This window comes from Mobula hypostoma, chromosome 4, assembly GCF_963921235.1.
Source record: "Mobula hypostoma chromosome 4, sMobHyp1.1, whole genome shotgun sequence".
NCBI classification, from domain to species: domain Eukaryota; kingdom Metazoa; phylum Chordata; class Chondrichthyes; order Myliobatiformes; family Myliobatidae; genus Mobula; species Mobula hypostoma.
Genome location: NC_086100.1, coordinates 101055699 through 101080593, shown reverse-complemented (window position 1 = coordinate 101080593; position 24895 = coordinate 101055699). Strand labels below are relative to the sequence as shown.

At 41.2% G+C, this 24895-nt stretch overlaps 1 protein-coding gene across 1 annotated transcript in view; it reads right to left on the bottom strand.

Annotated features, from left to right (window-relative positions):
- Positions 1–9972, bottom strand: part of LOC134345972 (actin-binding LIM protein 2-like) — a 409808-nt gene extending 399836 nt beyond the window's left edge. The window contains exon 1 of the mRNA XM_063047314.1: positions 9349–9972. Within this exon, the coding sequence (XP_062903384.1) occupies positions 9349–9361 (13 nt within the window). The 5' untranslated portion in view covers positions 9362–9972. The remainder of the gene's footprint in view (positions 1–9348) is intronic.
- Between the last annotated feature and the right edge of the window lie 14923 nt (positions 9973–24895).

Below are 24895 nucleotides of genomic sequence, written 5' to 3'. Positions count from 1 at the left end.
TTTCTAATGATATTGCCTTAAAATTCCACCCTGGCAAGTTGTGCCAAATGTGCTATATGGTAGGGATAGTGTCTTACACTTCACTCTTTCATTTATGGAAAATGAGTGCTTGTTTATAGGCTGCCTTTAGTAATATATTTTTTAAAGAGAGGAATAAGAACTATAGTTTTTTTTAAGTATCCTATGCTTAAACAAATTAGCAGGTATCCAACAGAGTGTGCTTTAAAAATATTTAAATGTATGTCCTTGTCCTTTTTCACAATTTAAATTATTTGCAAAGTAAATGAATTTTATTAATATCACATCACCTTGGTCATGAAGAAAAGAGTACTCAAAGTTGTTCTGAACCATTTGCCTTGCATTACAGCAGATATTAAAACCTGATTATTGTCATAGCATTATGTTAACTGGAGTTACGTCAAATGGGGTTAACAGATTTTATTGAAAAGTGCTCATTTCCGCTAATAAATCATGCCAGCCCTTTGTGGTTTATTTATTCAGTCCCATCACTCTAATCTTTCTCCCCAAATCTTCACCTTACTTTCCCCTCAGGTGCTACCTACAACAGACACTCCTCATCTAAAACAGCCCCTCAACTCAGTGCAGTTATCTTAGCAACATGAATAGAGGAAAAGTCCTGAAATTACCAAGAGTTCACAGCCACTGATATCTGACCTCCAAATTGTTGCTCACTTCTATATTATGATTAGATCAAATAATGCGACCTAGTTTGACAATCAACTACCACAAAAGATTAGCATATGTTGGCCCATTTGTACTCCAAGCGTTTATTTACTCCATTCACTTTTCCAACTGCTCTCTCTATGTCCTACTTTTCTCAAATATGCACATAAACAATCAAGTCCTCATGACCTGGCACAGACTTAAGAATTAAATAATCTTTCTTTGCACTATCTGCAGAAATACATCATTTAGCATTACTCAGCATTCTATTCTTCTTACCACTAAACAACCTGACCAAATGGGCATACACGCATATTCTCTCAAGAAATATTACTATCCTCCTCATTATTTACCATACTTCCAAACAGAACATCCTCTATAAAAATCTACAAATTTTAATCTTCACGATAGCTTGGATATCTTCATGATATCCAAGCCGCCAAGAATATTCAAAAAGCAGCAATTCATGCATGGAGCCATAAGAAACACCAGCTGCTTATCATGCTTCTCTGCTTTTTGGCCCGAGCCAACTTATTAATAATACTGCCATCTCATGAGCTTCAATTTTATCAACATGCCTCTGATGAAATATAATCAAATGCTTTTTGGAAATCACATATTTTTATGTTGCCTCAACAAAAAGAGAAAAATCCGCTTATGGCTCTTCTTTATTAACTTAAGTATCTTAAATGTTTCTTGCTTGCAGTTTTAAGAGCTGCTCATTTATAACAATATTGTCACATTTCAGATTCTCCAATTCTCTGAAGGCTCCCTTAGTCGAACACAAGGCTTGAAGATTTATGGCAACCCAACAATTGCCAACTCCTCCACCTCCCTCAGCAACCACACATACGTCTATTTGGATCTGGAAATCATTCTCATTCTTGGTAAAGGTGATAAAAAATACTGAGTATTATACATATAAAATACTGAAGGAACTCAGCAAGTCAGACATCTGTGGAGGGGAATATATAGTCAATGTGACAGATCAAGACCCTTCATCAGGACTGGAAAGAGGGCAGAATAAGAAGATGGGAGAGGGGAAGGAGCACAAGCTGACAGGTGATGGTGAAACCAAGTGAGGAGGAATGTAGATGGGTGGAAGAAGGAATACAAAATGTGAAGCTGGGGGAGGGGTGACAGGTGAAAGAAATGAGGGCTAAAAAAAGTGGTATCTGATAGGAGAGGACAATGGTTCAACTTTGTATTCCACTTCTCTGAAGAGACGGCTCATCAAGCCATTTCTTACTGCCCTATTATTATTATTATGTCCCAATTTAAAAGTTTTGGGCTTTCCTTCACACATACATTCTTATATTCACTTCATACCAATCTTATTTCCCTTTTGGCCTAGCATATTCAACCTGGTTCACACCCAACACAAAATTTTTGAACTGAATTTGATGGGCTGAGTGGCCTAATTCTGCTGCTATGCCTTAAGCTCTTTATCATAGTTTTGTTGTTTACTTTATTGTCACCAAACAATTGATATTGGAGTGTACAATCATCACAGTGATATTTGATTCTGCGCTTCGCGCTCCCTGGAGTACAAATCGATAGTAAATATTAAAGTTTTAAATTATAACTCATAAATAGAAAATAGAAAAGGGAAAGTAAGGTAGTGCAAAAAAACCGAGATGCAGGTCCGGATATTTGGAGGGTACGGCCCAGATCCGGGTCAGGATCCGTTCAGCAGTCTTATCACAGTTGGAAAGGAGCTGTTCCCAAATCTGGCCGTACGAGTCTTCAAGCTCCTGAGCCTTCTCCCAGAAGGAAGAGGGACAAAGAGTGTGTTGGCGGGTGGGTCGTGTCCTTGATTATCCTGGCAGCACTGCTCCGACAGTGTGCAGTGTAAAGTGAGTCCAAGGACAAAAGATTGGTTTGTGGGATGTGCTGGGCTGTGTTCACGATCTTCTGCAGCTTCTTTCAGTCAACCACTGAACTTTTGCTTAAAATTTCTCGTTCAAAAGGTATCCAATTATTCAGTTCCAGCTTCATCTGCTAATCCTTGTCTCCATTTACCATGGCCAGATCTCCTTCCATCCTACTGAAGTCAGTCTTTAGTGAAACTGTAACTGAATAATGGGAGACAGTTTGAAAGAAATGGTTTGAGTAAAGGCTCTATCAAATTAAGGAGTTCCGTTTTATGTTATTCCTCATCTTGTTCCATTACCAGTTAAAACCTTCATACTTTGATTACTCCCATTGACACTTGGTTTACTTAGACCAGCTTATTTCCTCACACCCAGATCTAGTAATGGCTGATTTATTAAAGAAAAAGATCGATACCAAAGATGGAGCAAAGAATTCATAGGAAATAACATGACAGGCACAAAAAACGTTTGCCTTTTAAAATGCAATTTGTTTTAAATACAGTCGGCCCTCTGTATCTGCACGGGATTGGTTCCGGGACCTCCCACGGATACCAAAATTCGCGGATGCTCAAGTTTCTTATACAAAAGCCTAAGAGAGCTCGTAAGGGTGTTATGAAAAGCGAAAATAGCGTTCAGCGTTTGTTTTGCAGCGAGCCATTATAGAGGCAGCGAGATTGCTTTATCTCGATTTATTTTGTGCATCCGTTAGCAAGATATGTCCTAAGGTAAAAGCCTAAGAGAGCTTAGCGTAAAACTGGATGTAATTAAGCTTTTCCATCATGGTGAACAAAATAAAGACACCATGCATGCGTTCAACTTGCCTGTGTCCACCATTCGTACTATTTACATGCAGAGAGAAAGAATCTTGAAAGCTGCTGTTGTTACTATTGGTTCTGCTAGTAGCATATCATTCCTGCTTTTACTATGTTAGGGTTATTTTAGGTTTTATGTGTTACTTGGTATGATTTGGTAGGTTATTTTTTGGGTCTGGGAATGCTCAAAAAATTTTCCCATATAAATTAACGGTAATTGCTTCCTCGCTTTACGCCATTTTGGCTTATGAAAGGTTTCATAGGAACCCTCTACTTTCGGATAGCGGGGGATACTTGTACAGTATTTTCGATCCGCAGTTGGTTAATTGCTTTTTAGGAGCCATTTTTTCACAGAAACAAAGGGTGCACACAAGTAGCGACCGAATGAGACGCGAGGAGAACAATGCTCAAACAACGAGTGCTGGAGAGAGGACTTCTGGGTTTTCCCAATCCGCAGTTGGTTGAATCCGTGGATGTGGAACCCGCGGATACAGAGGGTCGACTGTAATAGCAGAATTGACAAAAGTACCTTCAAATTAATAGGATCATGGTAATACACTGAATGGCAAGAAATGATTCCAAAATGTTTTCTATTAAGTTGTGTGCATGTCTGCCCTCAACCCATCCCCCTACCACACCAGGGATAGGGTTCCTCTTGTCCTCACCTACCAGCGCACTAGATTCTGCATCTAGCACATAATTCTCCATAACTTCCACCATCTACAATGGGATCCCACCACCAAGCACATCTTTCCCTTCTCGCCCCGCCCACTTTCTACTTTCCACAGGGATCTATCCCTACGTTACTCCCTTGTCAACTCATTCCTCCCCCCCGCTCTCCCTCCTGGCACTTATCCTTACAAGCAGAACAAGTGCCACACCTGCCCCTACACCACCTCCCTCATTACCACTCAGGGCCCCAACCAGTCCTTCCAGGTGAGATGACACTTTACCTGCGAGTCTGTTGAGGTCATCTACTATATCCTGTGCTCCCAATGTGGCCTCCTATATATCAGTGAGCCCGATGTAGATTAGGAGACCACTTTGCCAAGCACCTATGCAGCACCCAGCAGAAAAAGCAGATCTCCCAGTAACCACTCATTTCAATTCTACTTCCCATTCCTATTCCAACATATCAATCCATGGCCTCCTCTACTGCAGCGATGAGGCCACACTCAAGTTAGCGGAACAACATGTTATATTTCATCTGGGTAGCCTCCAACCTAATGGCATAAACATCCAATTTCTCAAACTTCTGTTAATTGCCCACCATTTCTGTTTCCCTCTCTCAACTCATCGCATTACCTGCCCATCACTACCTCCTTCCCTTTCTTTCATGGTCTTCTATTCTCTCCTACTCCCTTCTGCAGCCCTTTATCTCTTTCACCAATCAACTTACCAGCTCTTTACTTCACCCTCTCAGCTTCCTGGTTTCACCCATCATCTGTAATCTTGTACTTCTTCTCCCCTCCCATCACCTTCTTACTCTGGTCTCCTCTTTCTTTCCAGTCCTGATGAAGGGTCTCAGCTCACAGCATTGACAGTTTACTCTTTTCCACAGATGCTACCTGGCTGCTGAGTTCCTCCAGCATTTTGTGTGTGCTGCTTCTATTAAATTGGACTGTGGGAAAAGCAACAACCAATTAAGTGTTTTTGCAATTTTTAACCATGCAAAACATTGTTTAAAAAAAAGGAACTAGCATCTTATTGATTCAGTCCTGTAATCACACCAGATGAAATATTTCTCTCTCCTCACTCTGCAAAGTTAGCTGTCCTTTCCTGTTGTGATCCAATGCCAGAGGAATCCATTATCAAGTCAGATTAACAGCTGCCATGTCTGCCTTTTTTATTGATATTAACACTGTAGACATCCAGCAGAATACATTGTACATAGAACTTCAGTATTCTATTTACATGTTCCACCAATTGCTACTGAAGTACCGTAAAGATGAAACAAAGGAGAAAGGTAGTGTTTTTATCAACAAAAACGTGAGAATACAGAGGGATGTTTCATTGTGGAGGTCACAGCAAATTCTTCATGGAGTAATGAAATCATGTTTCAATAACTATATTGTTTTGTAAAGCGTGTATTTTAAGCCTTTTCTACATCTTGAGAATGAAACACTGAAATACACTACACAAAAATATTTTAGAAACTAATCTACAGTATATTAACAATTTGAAGGACTATCTTTCAATTTAAACAAAGCTAACTTCTTCCACTATCTAAATTTACTAGTGTTTGTTTACTTCCCCACACAGATCACTGCAATTTTCTAAATAAGAGCAAAAAAATGAATGGCCCCATGACTTCTGTAACAGTCCAATCAAAACTGGGAACATTCTTTCACATGCAGGAGTCAGAAACTACTCATAATTGGTCTAAGAATATGGAGCGAACAGGAAAACAGAGAAGCCATTCTCAGGCTGTAGGTACAGTATTTGTTCAGCAACCTTTTTATTTCATTGCAGTTAGGTTCAAGGCTGGAAGTTGCAGAAGTATTTATCAAAACACAGACATTTTCTAAATTATATAATCTCTGTATTTTCCACATTAGCAAGTTTTATTTAAATTTTGCAATACAGATAAAAGCTTTGCTAATAACTTTTATTATAAAAACAAATATTCATTTTAATAGTTCTATAATTATTATCCAAACAATCACCCAAGCTGGCTTTGATGGAGTTTATGATGTAACATGAGATTTCTGAACATCTCATTTTAAACTTCTAGTATACGGCTGATACAGGGTAGAAACACACAGTAGTATTTTCATCAATCTTAATTATCCCAAAAGCCCCATGCTAATTGAACTATACGGTTGCTGGTTAAGCAATGCTTTAATTTAAAACAATCATACTCATTTACAAATTTCTTTATAAAGACTCTTCCAAATGAGAAATACCAACATATGTGTGACTCATGCCTGAATTTGATCAGAAATTGTTGACTAAACTTTTAACTGTTCTGGAATTCCCTTTCCTGCCCTCTTATACAGCACAGGCCATTGGTCCTCTAAAATCATTCATCTTTACTCAACCTTTGCTTGCTTGCTAAAAAAAGCACTTTGCTGCATATTGTGAATTCAATAATGAAGCAACAGTGTGAATGTTGTTCCGGTATCAAGTAATACTTAAGTCCTTACTTCTTCTTTGACAAGGTTCCACACGGTAGGCTTATTCAGAAAGTCAGAATGCATGGGATCCAGGGAAGTTTGGCCAGGTGGATTCAGAATTGGCTTGCCTGCAGAAGGCACAGGGTCGTAGTGGAGGGAGTGCATTCAGATTGGAGGATTGTGACTAGTGGTGTCCCACAAGGATCTGTTCTGGGACCTCTACTTTTCGTGATTTTTATTAACGACCTGGATGTGGGGGTAGAGGGGTGGGTTGACAAGTTTGCAGACGACACAAAGGTTGGTGGTGTTGTAGATAGTGTAGAGGATTGTCAAAGATTGCAGAGAGACATTGACAGGATGCAGAAGTGGGCTGAGAAGTGGCAGATGGAGTTCAACCCAAAGTGTGAGGTGGTACACTTTGGAAGGACAAACTCCAAGGCAAAGTACAAAGATACTTGGTAGTGTGGAGGAGCAGAGGGATCTGGGGGTACATGTCCACAGATCCCTTAAAGTTGCCTCACAGGTGGATAGGGTAGTTAAGAAAGCTTATGGGGTGTTAGCTTTCATAAGTTGAGGGACAGAGTTTAAGAGTCGCGATGTAATGATACAGCTCTATAAAACTCTGGTCAGGCCACACTTGGAGTACTGTGTCCAGTTCTGGTCGCCTCACTGTAGGAAGGATGTGGAAGCATTGGAAAGGGTACAGAGGAGATTTACCAGGATGCTGCCTGGTTTAGAGAGTATGCATTATGATCAGAGATTAAGGGAGCTAGGGCTTTACTCTTTGGAGAGAAGGAGGATGAGAGGAGACATGATAGAGGTGTACAAGATAATAAGAGGAATAGACAGAGTGGATAGCCAGCACCTCTTCCCCAAGGCACCACTGCTCAATACAAGAGGACATAGCTTTAAAGTAAGGGGTGGGAAGTTCAAGGGGGATATTAGAGGAAGGTTTTTTACTCAGAGAGTGGTTGGTGCGTGGAATGCACTGCCTGAGTCAGTGGTGGAGGCAGATACACTAGTGAAGTTTAAGAGACTACTAGACAGGTATATGGAGGAATCTAAGGTGGGGGCTTATATCGGAGGCAGGGTTTGAGGGTCGGCACAACATTGTGGGCCAAAGGGCTTGTACTGTGCTGTACTATTCTATGTTCTATGTTCTTGAATTACAAGTATACAGTTCTGTATAAACTTAACCACCTAAAATTTGATTTATTTAAGAAGTTTACAGACTCTCATGGAAAGTGAATGTCATATGAGGATTTAACACATTATTGGACTCCATCATTCAATTTGATTTACAAGTGAAATTGATTCATAGCAATAAAATTAAGCACTACAGATTCTGAATGCACAAATTTAGACGCTCATTTAAAATTTACAAATAGCGGTACAATGTTTCTTCACAGTTCTAGTTGCTTCAGTACAGGTACCCCATAACTGGTCAACTATTTCAGGCTCACATTACTAGTCATTATTACGCTTCCGTCATGTTTTCAATGACAAACTGATGGAAGAAGCAAAGCACTCAAATTAAACAGCCATGTAACTTTATACCAATTTGCTTCCCTTTAAGGAGACTTTTCAAACTAATCTTTAAAGTAGCAAAGTCACTAGCAGGCAATTTAAAGCAAGTTACCTATTGAGAACAATTTTACTAACATTCTTGACTGCACCAATGAAAGTAATATCCCAGTTCAGTTTTATCCTCAGCTTAGGGCCAGAAGGGCCTATTCCAAGCTGGGATTCAATCAATCAGTAAATAAATACATACATACTGAATTAATCAGTTTGGTTTTTAAAGTATTCTTCTGTTGTTTAAAATGAAGTTCAATCACAAGATTTGGGTATTTTCAATCATTATTACCACTTGATAAATCCTTTCTACAATTATAGTAATAACACTGCAATGGATTGTAGCCTCATATGTACCAAAAATTAACTTTGATGCAAAAAGGGAAATAAAAGAGTACCTTTAAAACACTCCCCTATTGCTTTGTTTCTTGAAAGATGTAGGATATGTGACTATGCAAATGTATTTAATTGGAGATTTAAACTATAAACAAAAATCCGATCGTCAGCACCATTTCAGGTTCAATTGGTGATCAAATTTCTGACTGCACTCTAAGTGGAAATTTTATCCTTTGGAATCTCTATCTGGAATAACATTCGTCCATCTCGAAAGGGTGGAGTTAAGGATACGTGAAGTTGACATGTATCTAATACACTATCCAAAGGCCGTGTTCTTAATCTGATGAGAAAGGGTGGAATTTATCTCACACAAATTTGAACTCCAAATGTGTCAACGTCTAAAAGTAGTCACTGTGCATATTGTATTGCTATGTTCTCATCTATATTTAGAATTAATCAAACTTCCACAGTCGTCTAGAGTGTCACCGTAAGAATTACAAATATTCATTTTTAAACTGGGAAATAAACAACACGGGCGGGGCCCAGGGAGAGTGCAATGCAACGCACACTCACGCTGATTGATGCTCATCCTGTGATTTGCACCAGGTCATTTGCAGGATTGTAACAAATGCAATAGACTTCTATTTTTATCAAAGGTCAGCAAATTCCCCAAACTCAACAACATGCTTCGGTATCCCATGCACAAAGTACTTCAATAATTGCAGCACTTACGTTGCAATATCCTATAATAAATTATTCCATCTTTTTTCTAAGACTTAACCGTCAAATAGTTCCTTTTCCAAACTATGAATATATTATAAGTTGAAGTATTTATTCTAGCTTATAGTTACGAATAACATTACTGTTGACGCCGATATGTTACAACAGTCTCTATTGAAACCATTCAGAAAATTCGTGTTTGTAGTTCTGTAAATTGACGGTTTTACTCACCGCTGGTGCTCATTTTGATTTGATATTCTGATATTCCCAATAAATAACCTCCAGACAGTCTTGTTGCACACAAATCAACCTGTTGTCACTCAATGCGCAAAACAGCTTGCGCCCTTATCGAAACAAGGTGCTCAAAGGTTGGTTCCAGCTAAACCTGCTGGTTAAACCAATCTAGATTAATGATAGAGCAGTATTTTTCAGGTTTTCCCCGATGGTCTGTAGCAACAGCCGGGCGGGCGGGGATGCAGCTCTGGTCCTCGCACTCTCCTCCCGATCTATGCCGTCCGCTCAAGCCGGAGCCGCAGCCACAGCCACCGCCGCAGCGCGAGCTCGGCGCGCTCCCGCCCTCCCCGCCGCCGGCGCGCGTACACCGGCCCACGCTCCACGCTGACGGTTGGGACCTGCTCGAACCGAAACCGTTGTCGGTGGTTTGCTTGCAGACAGAGCCAAGCGCTGGCAAATACAAATGAAAGAAATTGTCCGGATGAGTAAATATAATAAAGCGTATTAATACACGTGCATATTTATGTTTGTATCAGCAGTAAATACTGGAAGCAAGGTAATTCCGTTCTTTTTTTCCCGTCTATGCTAAATCTTTTCCGCTTATTTGAAGATTTTCAATTTTCAATGCACTGCTCATATTGGAAATCTGAACAACGGGTACGTATGATTTTTTTAAAATGACAGAAACGCCGGCCAATGAGTTGCCGTGGCCGGGGAGGATGACGCAGCAAACCACGAAGACTGAACGAACTCGAATTACTCAGCAAGTGGAGTGTATTTAAAGAGTGAAGGAAACACAATCGAAAACAATTTTCTCTAAAAAGTATGATTTGCGGCACTATGGTTGATTGGCTTCCTCTGTTTAAATTCAAGTGAGTTACAAATATTGAAACTCAAAATAGCACAAGATTTTGGCTTTTGGCACAGACTTTCAAGTCGGGGCTTGTGCACTTTGGAGGGCTACATTGAACTCGGGTACATCATTGGTGACCGGTGTTCCTGCTGAATTCTACCCCCCCCCCCAACACATACACGTCTCTTTAAGAATGACATTTACCGGGGTTGAAAAGAATTTGCTCCCACATCATTTTTTTTTAGTTCTGCCGCTGCTGGAAAGCTTCAGCAACACACAAAAAATGCTAGAGAGACTCAGTTTTGTACTTAACTTTTCTTAGGAAATGAACCTGGGTCAGAATGACAAATCTGTAAATTTAAAGAATTATGAATTGGTCCTCAAAATAAGGTCCTAAATTGGGGTCCTAAAATGTTAATTGCAATTCTGCAAGAGAAGATCTGATTAAAGTAGATTAGTAGCAGATGTTGACAGGTAAAATCAGAATACCTAACAAGAGCTTTAGCAAAAGTTTAGGCACAGTGTGTTGCAGTATGGGTGAAAGAAAAAGATGGCAGGATTATGGAACCTTCAGTGACAAAGGTTAGTAAAGGTTTCATGGGGGGGGGAAGCAATTGCATGACATATGGGGCAATCTAGAGGAATATATAGGGTGTAAGAGTAATTAAAAAGGAAGGTAGGAAAATTTTATGATGCAAAAAGAGATCATAAGGTATCCTTGACAGGCAAGATGTTGCAAAATTCTAAATTATTTTATAATTAGAAGCAAAAGAAATTTTTGACAATAAGAGGTGATGCATTTTAGGAAGATATATAGAAGTAATATGTTTAGTGTAAATTGTAGGGCACTAAAAGGTGGATGAATAGAGAGACCTAGGAATCCAACTTCATAGTTCACTGAAATTGTCAGCTCAGGTGGATAGGGTGATGAAGACAAATGACATGTATGCCTTCATGTGCTGGAACAGTGAATATAAAAGTCAAAATGTTAAGTTGCAACATGTAATAATTAGGACATACTTGGAATATTGTGTGCAGATCTAGTCACCATAATGAAAACAATGGGATTGTGCTGTAGATGGGACAGAGGAAATTCATGAGGATGTTGCCCAGTTTGGAGGACTTCAGTTATGGGAGGAGATTGGATAGTTTAGGGTGATTTTCCCAGAAGCAAAAGAAGGTTGAGGAATGACCTGATAAGTACCTAAGTTTATGAGAGGCACAGTAGGGTAAATAGTCAAAATCTTTACCCTGTGATAGGGCTATCAAAAATGAGAAAGCATAGTTTTAAGGTAAGAGACAGAAATTAAAGGAGTTCTGAGAGGTACGTTTATGTATCGTATTTGATATCTGGAATGCATTGCCTGAGCAGATAATGAAAGCAGAAATAATTATTACATTTATGAAGCATGCATATACAAAGCATAGATAGAATGGAGCTAGCTACATTGGGCTAATAAGCTTAACATAGGAAAGTGAGAATGTTGGCATGGGTGTGGTGGATCAAAGGACCCATTAATGTATTGTAGAACTCTATAACTCCATGCTCTGGTTTCCTCCTACTTCTCAAATGTTTCTGGTGGGTTAACTGACTGTAAATTGCCTCCAAAATTCACCAAAAAATTGGACTTGATTGACATGAGATCAAGATGCTGGTGAACTACGGTGACTGTTGCAGGCTGCTTACAAAACTTCTAAATGTACTTTTGAATTACTCACTGTAATCTGCAGTCTGTAATTTTCCTTTAAGCAGTGTACTTTTGAACTGGCGATTTTATGATCTTCTGAAGGACTTGACAGATGTAACTTTCAGGCATGCAGCTACGGCACCTTTAAGCATACAAAGATACCGCCATGGCTGTAAGAGAGGCAGAAGGGAGGAACTTAGGGGAGCACTCCAGGCTGAAAACCTGAGGAATGAAAGTTCTACCCAGCATCTTATTAGCAAATGTACAGTCACTGGAGAAAAGGATTGAAGGTAAGACGACTGTATTGGTGGGAAATGAGGAATTTCTGCATTGTGTGTTTCGTGGGGACATTGTCATTCCAGACATGCCATATACTCTAGGACTTCTCGATACACAGGATGGACCAGACTGCTGTTTTATGGTAAACAATAAGTTAAAGATGGTGCCGGTAACTGGCGACTTTGCGTGTGCTCTCCCGAGCAAACTGCCCTCTCCACTATCCTATACCCGAGAAACCCTTCTAAACCTCCAATCTAGCAAGATAAAGATCAACAACACCCTGGCGAGCTACTGACCCAGCTGGAGACCACCGCGCCGGAATTGCTACTTCAACACCGGACCGCACCTGGACCCAACCAGCGAGGGCCACCACATTCCCGGAGACCCGCGGTCTGCTACCGTGCCAGAGCGCTTGGAGACATGGCCCATTCCTACCAGCAACTCTCCGGAGCAGACGACCACACAGAAGTGACGGCGGAGACCTCAAGGTGCACCAGCCGCTTCCCCGGAGTGACCACCGTAAAGCCCGTTGGTGGACATCCACAGCTGCTGGAAGTGAGGCCTCCACCGCCGACCTTGGAAATCGAGCCCAAGGCTCGGCTGGAGCGGAGGCCTCCGCAACCGTGACTCGGCTTAAGGACTTGTTTCAGCCAGGAGCCCGGCCATCCGATATTAAGTATCGGCTTCGGGGCCCGACCCAATCGACAGCCCGGGCCCCCGGCAGCTGCAAGTGGCAGCTGAGCCTCCACTGTCACTCGACCTGACCCGGAGCGTCCGATGATGCGATCCACTGATCGATCCCTGCGGGATTCATCCACCAAACGCAAAGAGCTGACAACAACACACTACATCGATGGAAACCTGGAAAGATGCACTACTTACTGAGGAAACGTGGGAAGAGAGCTGAGCTGCTGGTCAGATTGAAGCTGAGGGGCTTCAGGATCCCTATGCCCACCATCCTACTAGCTAATGTGCAAACCATAGAGAACAAGGTGGATGATCTTAAAGGGAGACTCACCGACTGCAGGGAGAAGCAGAACTGCTGTGTATTCTGTTTCACTGAGACCTGGTTCTCCCCTGCCACCCCCGACTGTGGCATCCGACCAGAGGGATTTTCGATCCATCAGATGGACCACATGGCATCTTCGGGCAAGACGAGGGGAGGTGGTGTCTGCCTACTGATAAACACTGCATGGTGCTCGGACACAGTGGCACTGACAAGCTCCTGCAGCCCGGACCTGGAACACCTGTCGGTGAAGTGTCGTCCCTACTATCTGCCACGGGAATTCACCTTGGTCATACTGACAGCGGTCTACATTCCCCCCCAGGCGGACGTGGAGTGTGCTCTGAACATACTGTATGCCAACATCAGTGAATTTGACACCAGGTATCCGGAGGCTTTGCTCATTACAGCCGGGGACTTTAACCAGGCCAACCTCAGAAAGGTGCTGCCAAAGTTATACCAACATGTCTCCTGCCCCACTAGAGGCCTGAATATACTTGACCATTGCTACACAGCGCTCAAGGATGCCTACAGTTCCGTCCCACGACCTCACTTCGGAAAATCGGACCATCGGGCCATACTCCTCCTCCCGGCTTACAAACAGAAACTGAAGTGGGAGGTTACGGTGTCAAAAGTAGTGTCGCATTGGACGGAGGAAATGGATGAGGTCCTCTGTGACTGCTTTGAATCGGTGGACTGGTTAGTATTCAAGGACTCAGCAGCTAACCTCGATGAGTATGCCTCAGCTGTCACGGACTTTATTTGGAAATGCACAGAGGACTGTGTGTCTCGCAAGATGATCCGGGTATTCCCTAACTGGAAACCTTGGATGAATTATGAGGTCAAGTCCCTTTTGAAGCCTAGAGCTGCAGCTTTTAGGTCCGGGGATACTAGTCGCTACTGTGACGAAAGTACACATAGACTAAGATGTTGACTGTCCTGTGCTATCACCAGTGGGATCAACAGTTGATCTGCCACCTGTCTTCAGGAGAGAGATAAGTAAGACAATGGAGCAGCATTTGGAAATGTTAATGAAGAGACGAGAGAGATTAACGTAAGGAGACACCGGTCTGGGTATTGTCAAGACTGGTTTGCTTTGAATCTGAACTGTTTGAAGTGATGGACAGGCGATACCCCAACAGGGGGATAAAAAGGGACGGGTTTGCTAAGGCAACAGACACCACATGAGACACCACTCACGACACCACGAGGTATCGAGACCCTGGAAGCGGTGCGCCCCCACAAGTCGGTGGGAATTTTGGAGGGCTGGTCATGGGACCAGCCATAGACGCACAGGGTGGAAAGATTCGGTCGGCGGGAACCTGGTGTGTGTGTCCACCCTTGCCTGGGTGCCGGGTTCACCGCAGAGGAACGATCGTATCTGAAAACGGAGGGGTCACAGTCGGTGACCTCAGAAGACATTACAAAGGGCTCGCCCGAAAGCTAACTGCGAGAAATATCAAAGGTCTGTTGAATCCGATTTTGAATATCAGCATTCGCTCTCTCTCTCTCTCTCTCTCTTCAACGGCACAACAACGATTGCTGCGAACTGAACTAAATTGAACTCTGTCACTTGTGATTGAACATTTTACCCCTAGACTGCGATAGAGCTTGATTGATCCTATTATCCTAGTTCTGTGTACATGTGTGTTTATTCAGTGCTAACCTGTTGCATTTATATCCTTACTATTAGAGTACTGTGTTGCTTATTTCTTTAATAAAACTTTCTTAGTTCCAGTAATCCAGACTCCAACTGAGTGATCCATTTCTGCTGGTTTGGCAACCCAGCTACGGGGTACGTAACACTACACAGAATCCAGGCGTGAACTCCGGAAAGCCACTAAGGGCGCCAAGAGGCAATATCGAGCCAAGTTGGAAGCCCAGGCTAACCAGAAGGATGCCAGTAGACTATGGCAGGGTCTAAATGAGATCACTAAGCACAAAGAAAAGGCTGGGAATATTAATAACTGTGGCACTTCTCTTCCTGACGAACTTAACGTATTCTACGCAAGATTCAAACAGAAGAGGAGCGTCCCACTCCCTCCAGATGAACCAGACCTGGTGGCATCAAGATTCATCGCCACCGAGGAAGACATTAGAAGGGCCTTCCTGAAGATAAATCCAAGGAAGGTGACGGGACCAGATGGCGTCCCAGGACGGGTTCTCCGGGCCTGTGCAAGTGAGCTAGCTGGAGTGTTTGCTGACATCTTCAACTGTTCCTTGCTTCAGTCTAAGATCCCCTCGTGTTTTAAGAAGGCAACGATAATCCCAGTGCCGAAGAAGAGCAAGGTGGCATGCCTGAATGACTATCGACCTGTGGCTCTGACATCAATTGCTATGAAGTGCTTCGAGAGATTGGTTTTGGCACACATCAACCACAGCCTACCGGTCGACCTCGATGCTTTGCAATTCACCTACCGGAGCAACAGGTCAACGGCAGATGCCATCTCTCTGGCCCTAAATTCCTCCTTAGAACACCTGGAGAATAAAGACGCATACGTAAGGCTCCTTTTCATTGACTACAGCTCTGCCTTTAATACCATCATTCCAAATAAACTGAGTCTTAAGCTCCGGAACCTGGGCCTTAGCACTCAGATCTGCAGCTGGATCTTCAACTTCCTCACAGACGGGACCCAGGCTGTGAAAATAGGGGACAAGCTCTCCTCTACAATCACTCTGAGCACCGGTGCCCCACAAGACTGTGTACTCAGCCCCCTGCTGTACTCACTGTACACCCATGATTTTGTAGCCAAGTTTCCATCAAACTGAATATATAAGTTTGCTGATGACACAACAATTGTAGGCCGTATCTCGGGTAATGATGAGTTTGAGTACAGAGAGGAAATTAAAAACCTGGTGGCATGTTGTTGACTTCAGGAGTAGTGGACCGCACGACCCAATTTACATTGGTGGCGCGCAAGTGGAACAGATCAAAAGCTTCAAGTTCCTCGGGGCCAATATCACAAATTACCTGACTTGGTTCAACCAAGCAGAGTTCACTGCCAAGAAGGCCCACCAGTGCCTTTACTTTCTGAGAAAACTAAAGAAATTTGGCCTGTCCCCTAAAACCCTTACTAATTTTTATAGATGCACCGTAGAAAGCATACTTCTAGGGTGTATCACAACCTGGTATGGAAGCTGTCCTGTCCAAGATCAAAAGAAGCTGCAGAAGATCGTGAACACAGCACAGAACATCACACAAACCGATCTTCCGTTCTTGGACTCACCTTACACCGCACGCTGTCGGAGCAGTGCTGCCAGGATAATCAAGGACACGACCCACCCAGCCACCACACTTTTCGTCCCTCTTCCCTCTGGGAGAAGGCTCAGGAGCTTGAAGACTCATACGGCCAGATTTGGGAACAGCTTCTTTCCAACTGTGATAAGACTGCTGAACGGATCCTGACCCGGATCTGGGCCGTACCCTCCAAATATCCGGACCCGCCTCTCGGTTTTCTTGCACTACCTTACTTTCCATTTTTCTATTTTCTATTTATGATTTATAATTTGAATTTTTAATATTTACTAATTTTTACTATTTTTAATATTTACTATTTGTAATCCAGGGAGTGGGAAGCGCAGAATCAAATATCGCTGTGATGATTGTACGTTCTAGTATCAATTGTTTGGCGACAATAAAGTATAAAGTAAAGTAAAGTAAACTCTTTGTGGTGCTGAGCTGCGGCAGTATTGTTGCACTTTTGTTACTCCAACCTGGAACATTTAATGACCGTTCTGCTTAAACCAAGAGAGTTCTTGTCTGTGAGCCTGACCGCAGTTTACATACTGCCAAAAGCCGACGTTAATCAGCCACTTGAGATATTGAATACTGCCATCACCTAACAAGAAACAGCCTAACCTGACACCTTACAAGTCATAGTCAGGGACTTCAATCAGGCTTGTTTGAGGAAATCTCTGCCCAATTATTATCAACACATAGCCTACGGCACCAAAGGTCCCAACACATTTGACCACTGGTATACTACAATTAAGAATGGCTATTATTCCATGCCTAGACTGCATGTCAGGAAATGTGATCACTTCACCGTCCTTCTCCTACCTGCATATAGGCAGTGGCTAAAATGCAAGTCTCCAGAGATAAGGACAACAAAGAGGTGGTCACGGGAGGCTGAGGAGCAGTTAGAGCATTGTTTCGAGCTGGTGGACTGGGCCGTGTTCAAAGACTCATCAGTAGATCTGAATGAATGCACAGTGGTCATCACAGACTTTATAAAAACAGTCCCCAGAAAATCATTCAGCATTTTCTCCAACCAAAAGCCCTAGATGAACCATGAGATCTGCAATATGCTAAGGGCCAGATAACTGGCATTCAGGACTGCAAACTGGCAATTCTGGATCAAACTTGAATCACTGTATGATGTTGGTTATATAGGATCTCTGTCTTTTTTTGGCAATACTATTACGATTGCTGTTGAAAAAAATTCTGGGAGTTTATATATTTTTTCTGCTTGAGGTATTAGCTCCATAAAGGGAGGAAATAATAAATCTTTAAACTTTTTATAAAATTCAGATGGAAAACCATCTTCTCCTGAACAGAAAATCCTACAAAAAGTAGTGGATATGGCCCAGTCCATTGCAGGTAAAGCAATTGAGCATGCAGTGGTGCTAGAAAGTCTGTGAACCCTTTAGAATTTTCTCTTTTTCTGCATAAATATGACTTAAAATGTGATCCGGTCTTCATGTAAGTCCTTAAACTAGATAAAGAAAACCAAATTAAATAAATAACACAAAAATATTATACTTTTTCATTTATTTGTTGAGAAAAGTTATCAGATATTACATGTATTTGTTGGGAAAAGTATGTGTCAGTTCGTTTAAAGGGGAAATTTGAGTCTAGTGTTTCAATTAATGGGATGAGAATCAGGTGTGAGTGTAGGAGGCCCCGCCCTATTTAAAAAACATAAACCTGGGTCTTCACAATCAAGGTCTGATCTTCACCACACAGAGTTTTGGAAGTGTGCCATGCCTTGATTAAAGGAGATTTCTGAGGACCTCTGAAAAAATGTTATTGATGCTCACTAGGCTGGAAAAGGATACCAAACCATTTCTAAAGAGTTTGGGCTCCATCAGTCCACAGTCAGGCAGATGGTGTACAAATAGATGGAATGCAACACAGTTGTTACTCTCTCCAGGAGTGGTCGACCAGCAAAAATCACTCCAAGAGCAAGGTCTGTAATATTCCAGGAGGTCACAAAGAAACCTACATTAACACCTGAGGAGGTATATACCTCGCTTGCATTGGCTAATGTCAATATTCATGAGCCTTCCATCAGGCAAACACTGAACAACAATGGTGTGCATGGCAGGACTGCAAGGAGAAAGCCACTACTCTCCAAGAAGAACTTTACTGCCTATCAAAAGTTTGCTAAAGACCACGGTGATAAGCCAGAGGGCTATTAGAAGAATGATTGGTAGATGGATGACTCCAAATAGAATTTATTGGCTTAAATGAGAAGCATTACGTTTGGCAAAAATCAAACACTGCTTTCCGACACAAGAACCTCATCCCATCTGTGAAACATGCAGTTTCATGGATTGGGCCTGCTTTACTGCCTCAGGACCAGAACAGCTTGCCATCATTGATCGAATTCTGAATTCTGAATTGTACCATTAAATTCTACAGGAAAATGTCAGGGCATCCATCCGTGAACTGAAACTCAGGAGAAAGTGTGTCATGCAGTTAGACAATGACTCTAAACACAAAAGTCCATCTACCAAAGAATGTTAGAGTGGAAGAAATTCAATGTTTTGGAATGGCCAAGTCAAAGTCCTGACCTTAATCCTATAGAAATGTTGTTTAAGGACCTGAAGCAAGCAGTTCATGCAAGGAAGCCCACTAACAGTCCAGAGCTGAAGCATTTTTGTATGGAGGAATGGCCTAAAATTCCTCCAAGCTGATGTGCAGGACTGATCAACAAGTCACCAGAAATGGAGGGGAGGGGGGGGGTCACACCAGTTACTGAAAGCAAATGTTCACATACTTTTCCCAACAAATATATGTAATTCTGGATCATGTTTCTCAATAAATGAAAAAGTATAATGTTTTTGTGTTATTTGTTTAATTGGGTCCTCTTTATCTAGTTTTAGGACTTGCGTGAAGATCTGATCACATTTTAGGTCATATTTATGCAAAAATAGAAAAAATTCTAAAGGGTTTGCAAATTTTCTACAAGGAGCACTGTTACAGGAAAGCAGCACTCACCACCTAGGCCATGCTGTTTTCTCATTGCTGCCGCCAAAAAGAAGATACAGGAGCTTCAGGACACACACCATCAGGCACTTGAACCAGAGGAGATAACTTCTCTCAACTTCAACCGACCCATCACTGATCTATTCCCATGACCTATGGAATAACTTTCATTTCATGTTCTTGATATTACTTGCTTTTTTCTCTCTTTGCAGTTGCAGTTTGTTATCTTTTGCACACTGGTTGCATGTCCGTCCTGTTGGGTGCTGTCTTTCATTGACTATTGTTTTTCTTGGATTTACTGTGTATGCCTGCAAGAAAACAAATCTCAGGGTTGTCTAAGGTAACATGTATTTACTTTCATAATAAATTTACTTTGAACTTTGAGAGTTAGGCTTGATGGGTGTATGAGAGCAATTTTGTAAAATCATTACTTAACTAGAAACTTAATGATGCTGATCATTTATAAATTATGGTACGTTTATTTCTATATGCATATTAATGTTTGTATCTAAATTAACAGTATAAAAGATGATTAATGTGTTACCACTGTAATGTTGCTTGTTTGAACCTATAGACATTAAAGAATGACATTTCAAAAGTACTTTATTGGTAATTAAGTACTTCCAAAATTGTGAGAAGTTTGATTTAAATGTGATTATATATTTTTCCTCTTGTTGAACATTTAAATATTAAGGGCACACAGCTCTTCCAGTAACTTATACATTCTGTATGCATCCTTTTCCATGAATTTATATCCATTTGTACCCCAATGTTGTTAGAATCTGTTTCATTTAATTTAAGTGAAGACTGCTACCTGTAACAATCAACATTGCCAGGAGATTTGTCACTCAACTTTACTTCATTAGAATGAGGCAGTGCTTTGTAGCATTTTTTCTGTTCAACAAAGCAAATCTTTGAATGTAAAGACAGAAATTCCTGCGAATATGAAGGTCATGTTGAATTTGTCAAAAAAGAACTACGTTTTCAGAAATAAACTTTCCTAAGTAGAAGTTAAGTTTTCTCTCCAATAATATCCTCTTGGTAACTTTTCAGATCAGCCTATAAGGCAGCATTGTGGTGCTTCTTCCTCACAACTCCTGTCAATCCTAACCTCTGGTGCTGTCTGTGCCTTGCATATTGCGCAGGTTTTTACTTGGAGCTGTGTTTTCTCTGAAACACTTGGTAGGTTAATTGCCCATTGTCAATTGTCCCTCGTGCAGGTGAGCACAGATTTAAAGATTACTCTTATTTGTCATTGAAACGTGCAATGAAATGCATCAAATCAAATCAGCAAAGGTTGTACTGAGCAGCCTGAAAGTGTTGCCATGCGTCTGGTGCTAACAGAGCATGTCCTCAACTCACTAACCCTAACTGTACATCTTTTTATTGGAATGTTGGAGGAAATCCACACAGTCACAGGGAGAACACACAGACAAGGATGGGAATCAAACCTCATTCTTACAGTTGGCACTATAAAGTGATTATATTAACTGCTACACCACTGTGTTGTGCATAGAAATTGAGCAGTTGATGGAATATGGGAGAAAAAATTATATTAGAATAGGATCATTGTAAACTTTTCTCTGATGGTTGGCATGAACTCAGTGCTCCAAACAGCTTCTTTCTGAGTGATATTAGAGACATAGAAACATAGAAAATAGGTGCAGGAGTAGGCCATTTAGCCCTTCGAGCCTGCATCGCCATTCAGTATGATCATGGCTGATCATCCAACTCAGAACCCTGTACCAGCCTTCCCCCCATACCCCCTGATCCCTTTAGCCACAAGGGCCATATCTAACTCCCTCTTAAATATAGCCAATATTCTGTCACAACCTGTTAAATTCTGTCAATAACACATAGAAACACTATAGTTCATTCATTATTTTCTGCAAATTCCATTTATCATCCTTTGGGATGCACCAGAAATGGAACGCCTTGGAATAAGTAAGGTATTTGCATATCACCTGAGTACTAATCAAAAACTGTTCATCCCACAAACACCAGCAGTAGTCTTCCACCTTGGGAGATTCAGCTAAATAATTAAAAGAGAAAATTTGATATTGGACTCAGTACCAGGTACAGAATGAAAGTGGATACTGCAACAGAAGTGCATAGACAAGGGGAAGAATTGTATATTATGGGCAGCTCAATGGCTGATGGACATAAAATCCCACAAACAAAGCTCAGGTTATTAATCAGCAAGCATTCAGGCAGTCGATTAAGAACTTTTGGAAGTCCCTCCACCAAGATGCATTATTCTAATCATTTTCTTGCATTTAAAAATAACGCAGCATTTTTTCAAATTTTATTTTGTTATTCAGTTAATTCATAAATAAACTGACAGATTGAGATGAGGTTTGCCATTATAAATAGTGAGAGAACAATCTGATTTATTGCTTTGTGAATTTTTACTTTTACATGAAAGGAAGTTTTCATTGTATAAATTTTATAGTTGAATATCAAAATAATTCATGTATGGGAAACCTTAGTAATTAACATTCGAGTTATAAATATGTTTGAGCATCTGTCAAAGGTTTCTGATAATATCAGTTGTGATACATGAGTATTTAAAATATCCATGTTGAATTTGGTGTCTGATTACATGCAAGGTTCTATTTCATTCCATTTAAATGATGTGGTTTGTTATATTACAATCTGATCTCATAGCATGATCTATTATAAAATATCGTGAAACAGCCTATAATAGGTACAGTATATCTCTGCACATCATACTTTTGAGTTTTGTCAACATTTTGTGCATCATAATACTTTATAAGTTATTTTATAGTAAATATTTAATTCATTTAAAGACATTCAGAAGATATAGAAGCAGAATTAGGCCATTTGGCCCATCAAGTCTGATCTGCCATTTCATCATGGCTGATCCATTTCCCTTCAGCCCCAGTCTCCTGCCTTCACCCCGTAACCCTTCATGCCCTTTTATTTTATTTTTGTCGAGAGATATTGCATTATAGAGTAATGGGCACTTCCAACCCCATGAACCCATGCCATCAAATTACACCCATGTGACCAATTAACCTACTAACCCATACATCTTTGGAAAATGGTAGGAAACCAGAGCATCTGGAGGAAAGCCACACAATCACAGGGAGAATGTACAAACTCCTTATCGACAGCAGCAGGAATTGAACCCAGTTGCTTGTGTTAGGCCTGTGTCCCTCTATGCCTTTCCTTTCTAATTACCTGTACGAATGACTTTTCAATGTTGCAAATGTGTAGAGGCCATATTGCCTCTACCATCTTCTCTGACAATCTGTTCGAGATAATCAACTCCCTTTATCTTTAAAATTTTTCCCTCTCAGTATGAACCTATGCACTCTTATTCTAGACCCCCATGCTCTGGCATAAGGACTGTGGCCATCTATCTGTGTGCTTCATAATTTTATTAAGCTCTATGAGGTCACCCTTCTGCCTCCTGTGTTCCAGAGAAAGTCCATTTTATTCCACTTCTCCTAATAACTACTGCCCCCCCATTCCAGACAATATTCCCGAGTCCCTTCCACAATCTCTCTACTGCTACTACATACTTCCTGTAGTTCTGGCAACCAGAATGGCATGCAATACTCCAAGTGCAATCTGGCCAATCTTTTGTACATACAGCTGAATCTTGAGATCCCAACTGTTAGACCTCAGCGTTTGAAGGTAAATATACCAATTATGTTCTTCATAAGACATAGGAGCAGAATTATAACATTTGGCCCACCAAAACTGCTCAGTCTTGGCAGATTTATTTTTCCTCTCAATCCCACTCTGCTGCCTTCTTCCAATAATCTTTGATGCCTCTACTAATCAAGAACCTGTCAACCTCAACTTTAAATATACTCAGTGACTTGGCCTCCACAGCCTGTCAGTGGCAATAAATTACACAGATTCTTTCCCTACACTCTGGCTAAAAAAAGTCCTCCTCATCTCTATTCTAAATGGTATGTCCTTCTGTTCTGAGGCTGTGCCCTCTTGTCCTAGACTCTCCCACTATTGGAAACATTCTCATCACGTCCACTCTATTTAGGCTTTTAGTGTGTTTCAATGAGAATTCCCCTCATCCTCCGTTCTTCTAAATTCCAGCAAGTACAGACCCTGAGCCATAAGATTCTCCTCATACATTAACTCTTTCATTCCTGGCATCATTCTTGTAAACTTCCTTTGGACCCTCTACGATGCCAACACATCCTTTCTTAGATATGGGGCCCAAAACTGCTCAGAATACTCCAAGTGTGGTCTGACCAATGCATTATAAAGCCTCAATATTACATCCTTGCTTTTGTATTATATTCCTCTTGAAATAGATGCTAACATTGCATTTGCCTTTTTGCTATGGATCAATCTGTAAGTTGATATTTAGGGAATCCTGCATTAGGACTCCCCAAGTTCCTTTGCACCTCCAATTTCTGAATTTCCTCCCCATTTAGAAAATAGTCTATACCATTGTTTCTTCTACCAAGTTCATGACCAGACTCTTCTCTGCACTCTATTCTATCTGTGACTTCTTTGCTCATTCTCCAATCTGACCAAATCCTCCTGCAGACTCTGTTTCCTCAATACTAACTGCCCCTTCACCTACCTTTCTATCATCCACAAACTTGGCCACAAATCCATTGATTCTGTCATCCAGATCATTAACGTATCCTATGAAAAGTGGAAAACCACTAATCTTAGCAGCCAACCAGGAAATATACCAGTGTCACTACTTGCAGCAAGTGTGGACGTACCCCAAGGCCCTTCTGTCCATCAGTGCTCCCTTATATATTTATGCAAAATGTCCTACCAGAATATAACTTTCCATAATACTTTACCTCAAATTCCATCTGCCACTGCTCCAACTAACTTCCCAAATGATTCACTGTATCCTGAGCCAAACTTCTTTACTATCTAAAACTCACTCAATTTTTATGCTGCCAGCAAACTTACTAAATGTACTGCCTATATTTTCATATAAGGCAATCATACATATTTCAAGCAACAAAGGTCCCAGCACTGATTACTGAAAGTACACCACTGGTTATTCATATTGGTCGGTATTGGTTTATTATTAACTTGAGTACCGAGATACAGTGAAAAACTTTGTGTTTGCTTGTCTTCTAGGAGATCATCCCATAATAAGTACATTGAGATAAAAATTACTGAACAGAATGCAGAATATAGTGAAGTAGCTACTGATAAAGTGCAGTGCAGATAAACAAATAAAGTGCAAGAGCTACGTAAGGTAGATTGGAGATCAATAATTCACCCTTAGTATATGAGAGGGTCATTCAAGAGTCTCATAACAACAGGATACTTAAGTCTAATAGCATATGCTTTCAAACTTGTATATCTTTTACCCGATGGGATGGGGAGAGGGGCGAATGGCCAGAGCGAGGGGAATCCTTGATTATGCTGGCTGTTTTCCAGAGGCAGCAGGAAGTGTGGTCAAAACAGACCTCCAAGTCAGGGAAAGCCCATTCAACTACTGCTCACTGCCTCCCACCACCAAACCTATTTTGGATCCAGTT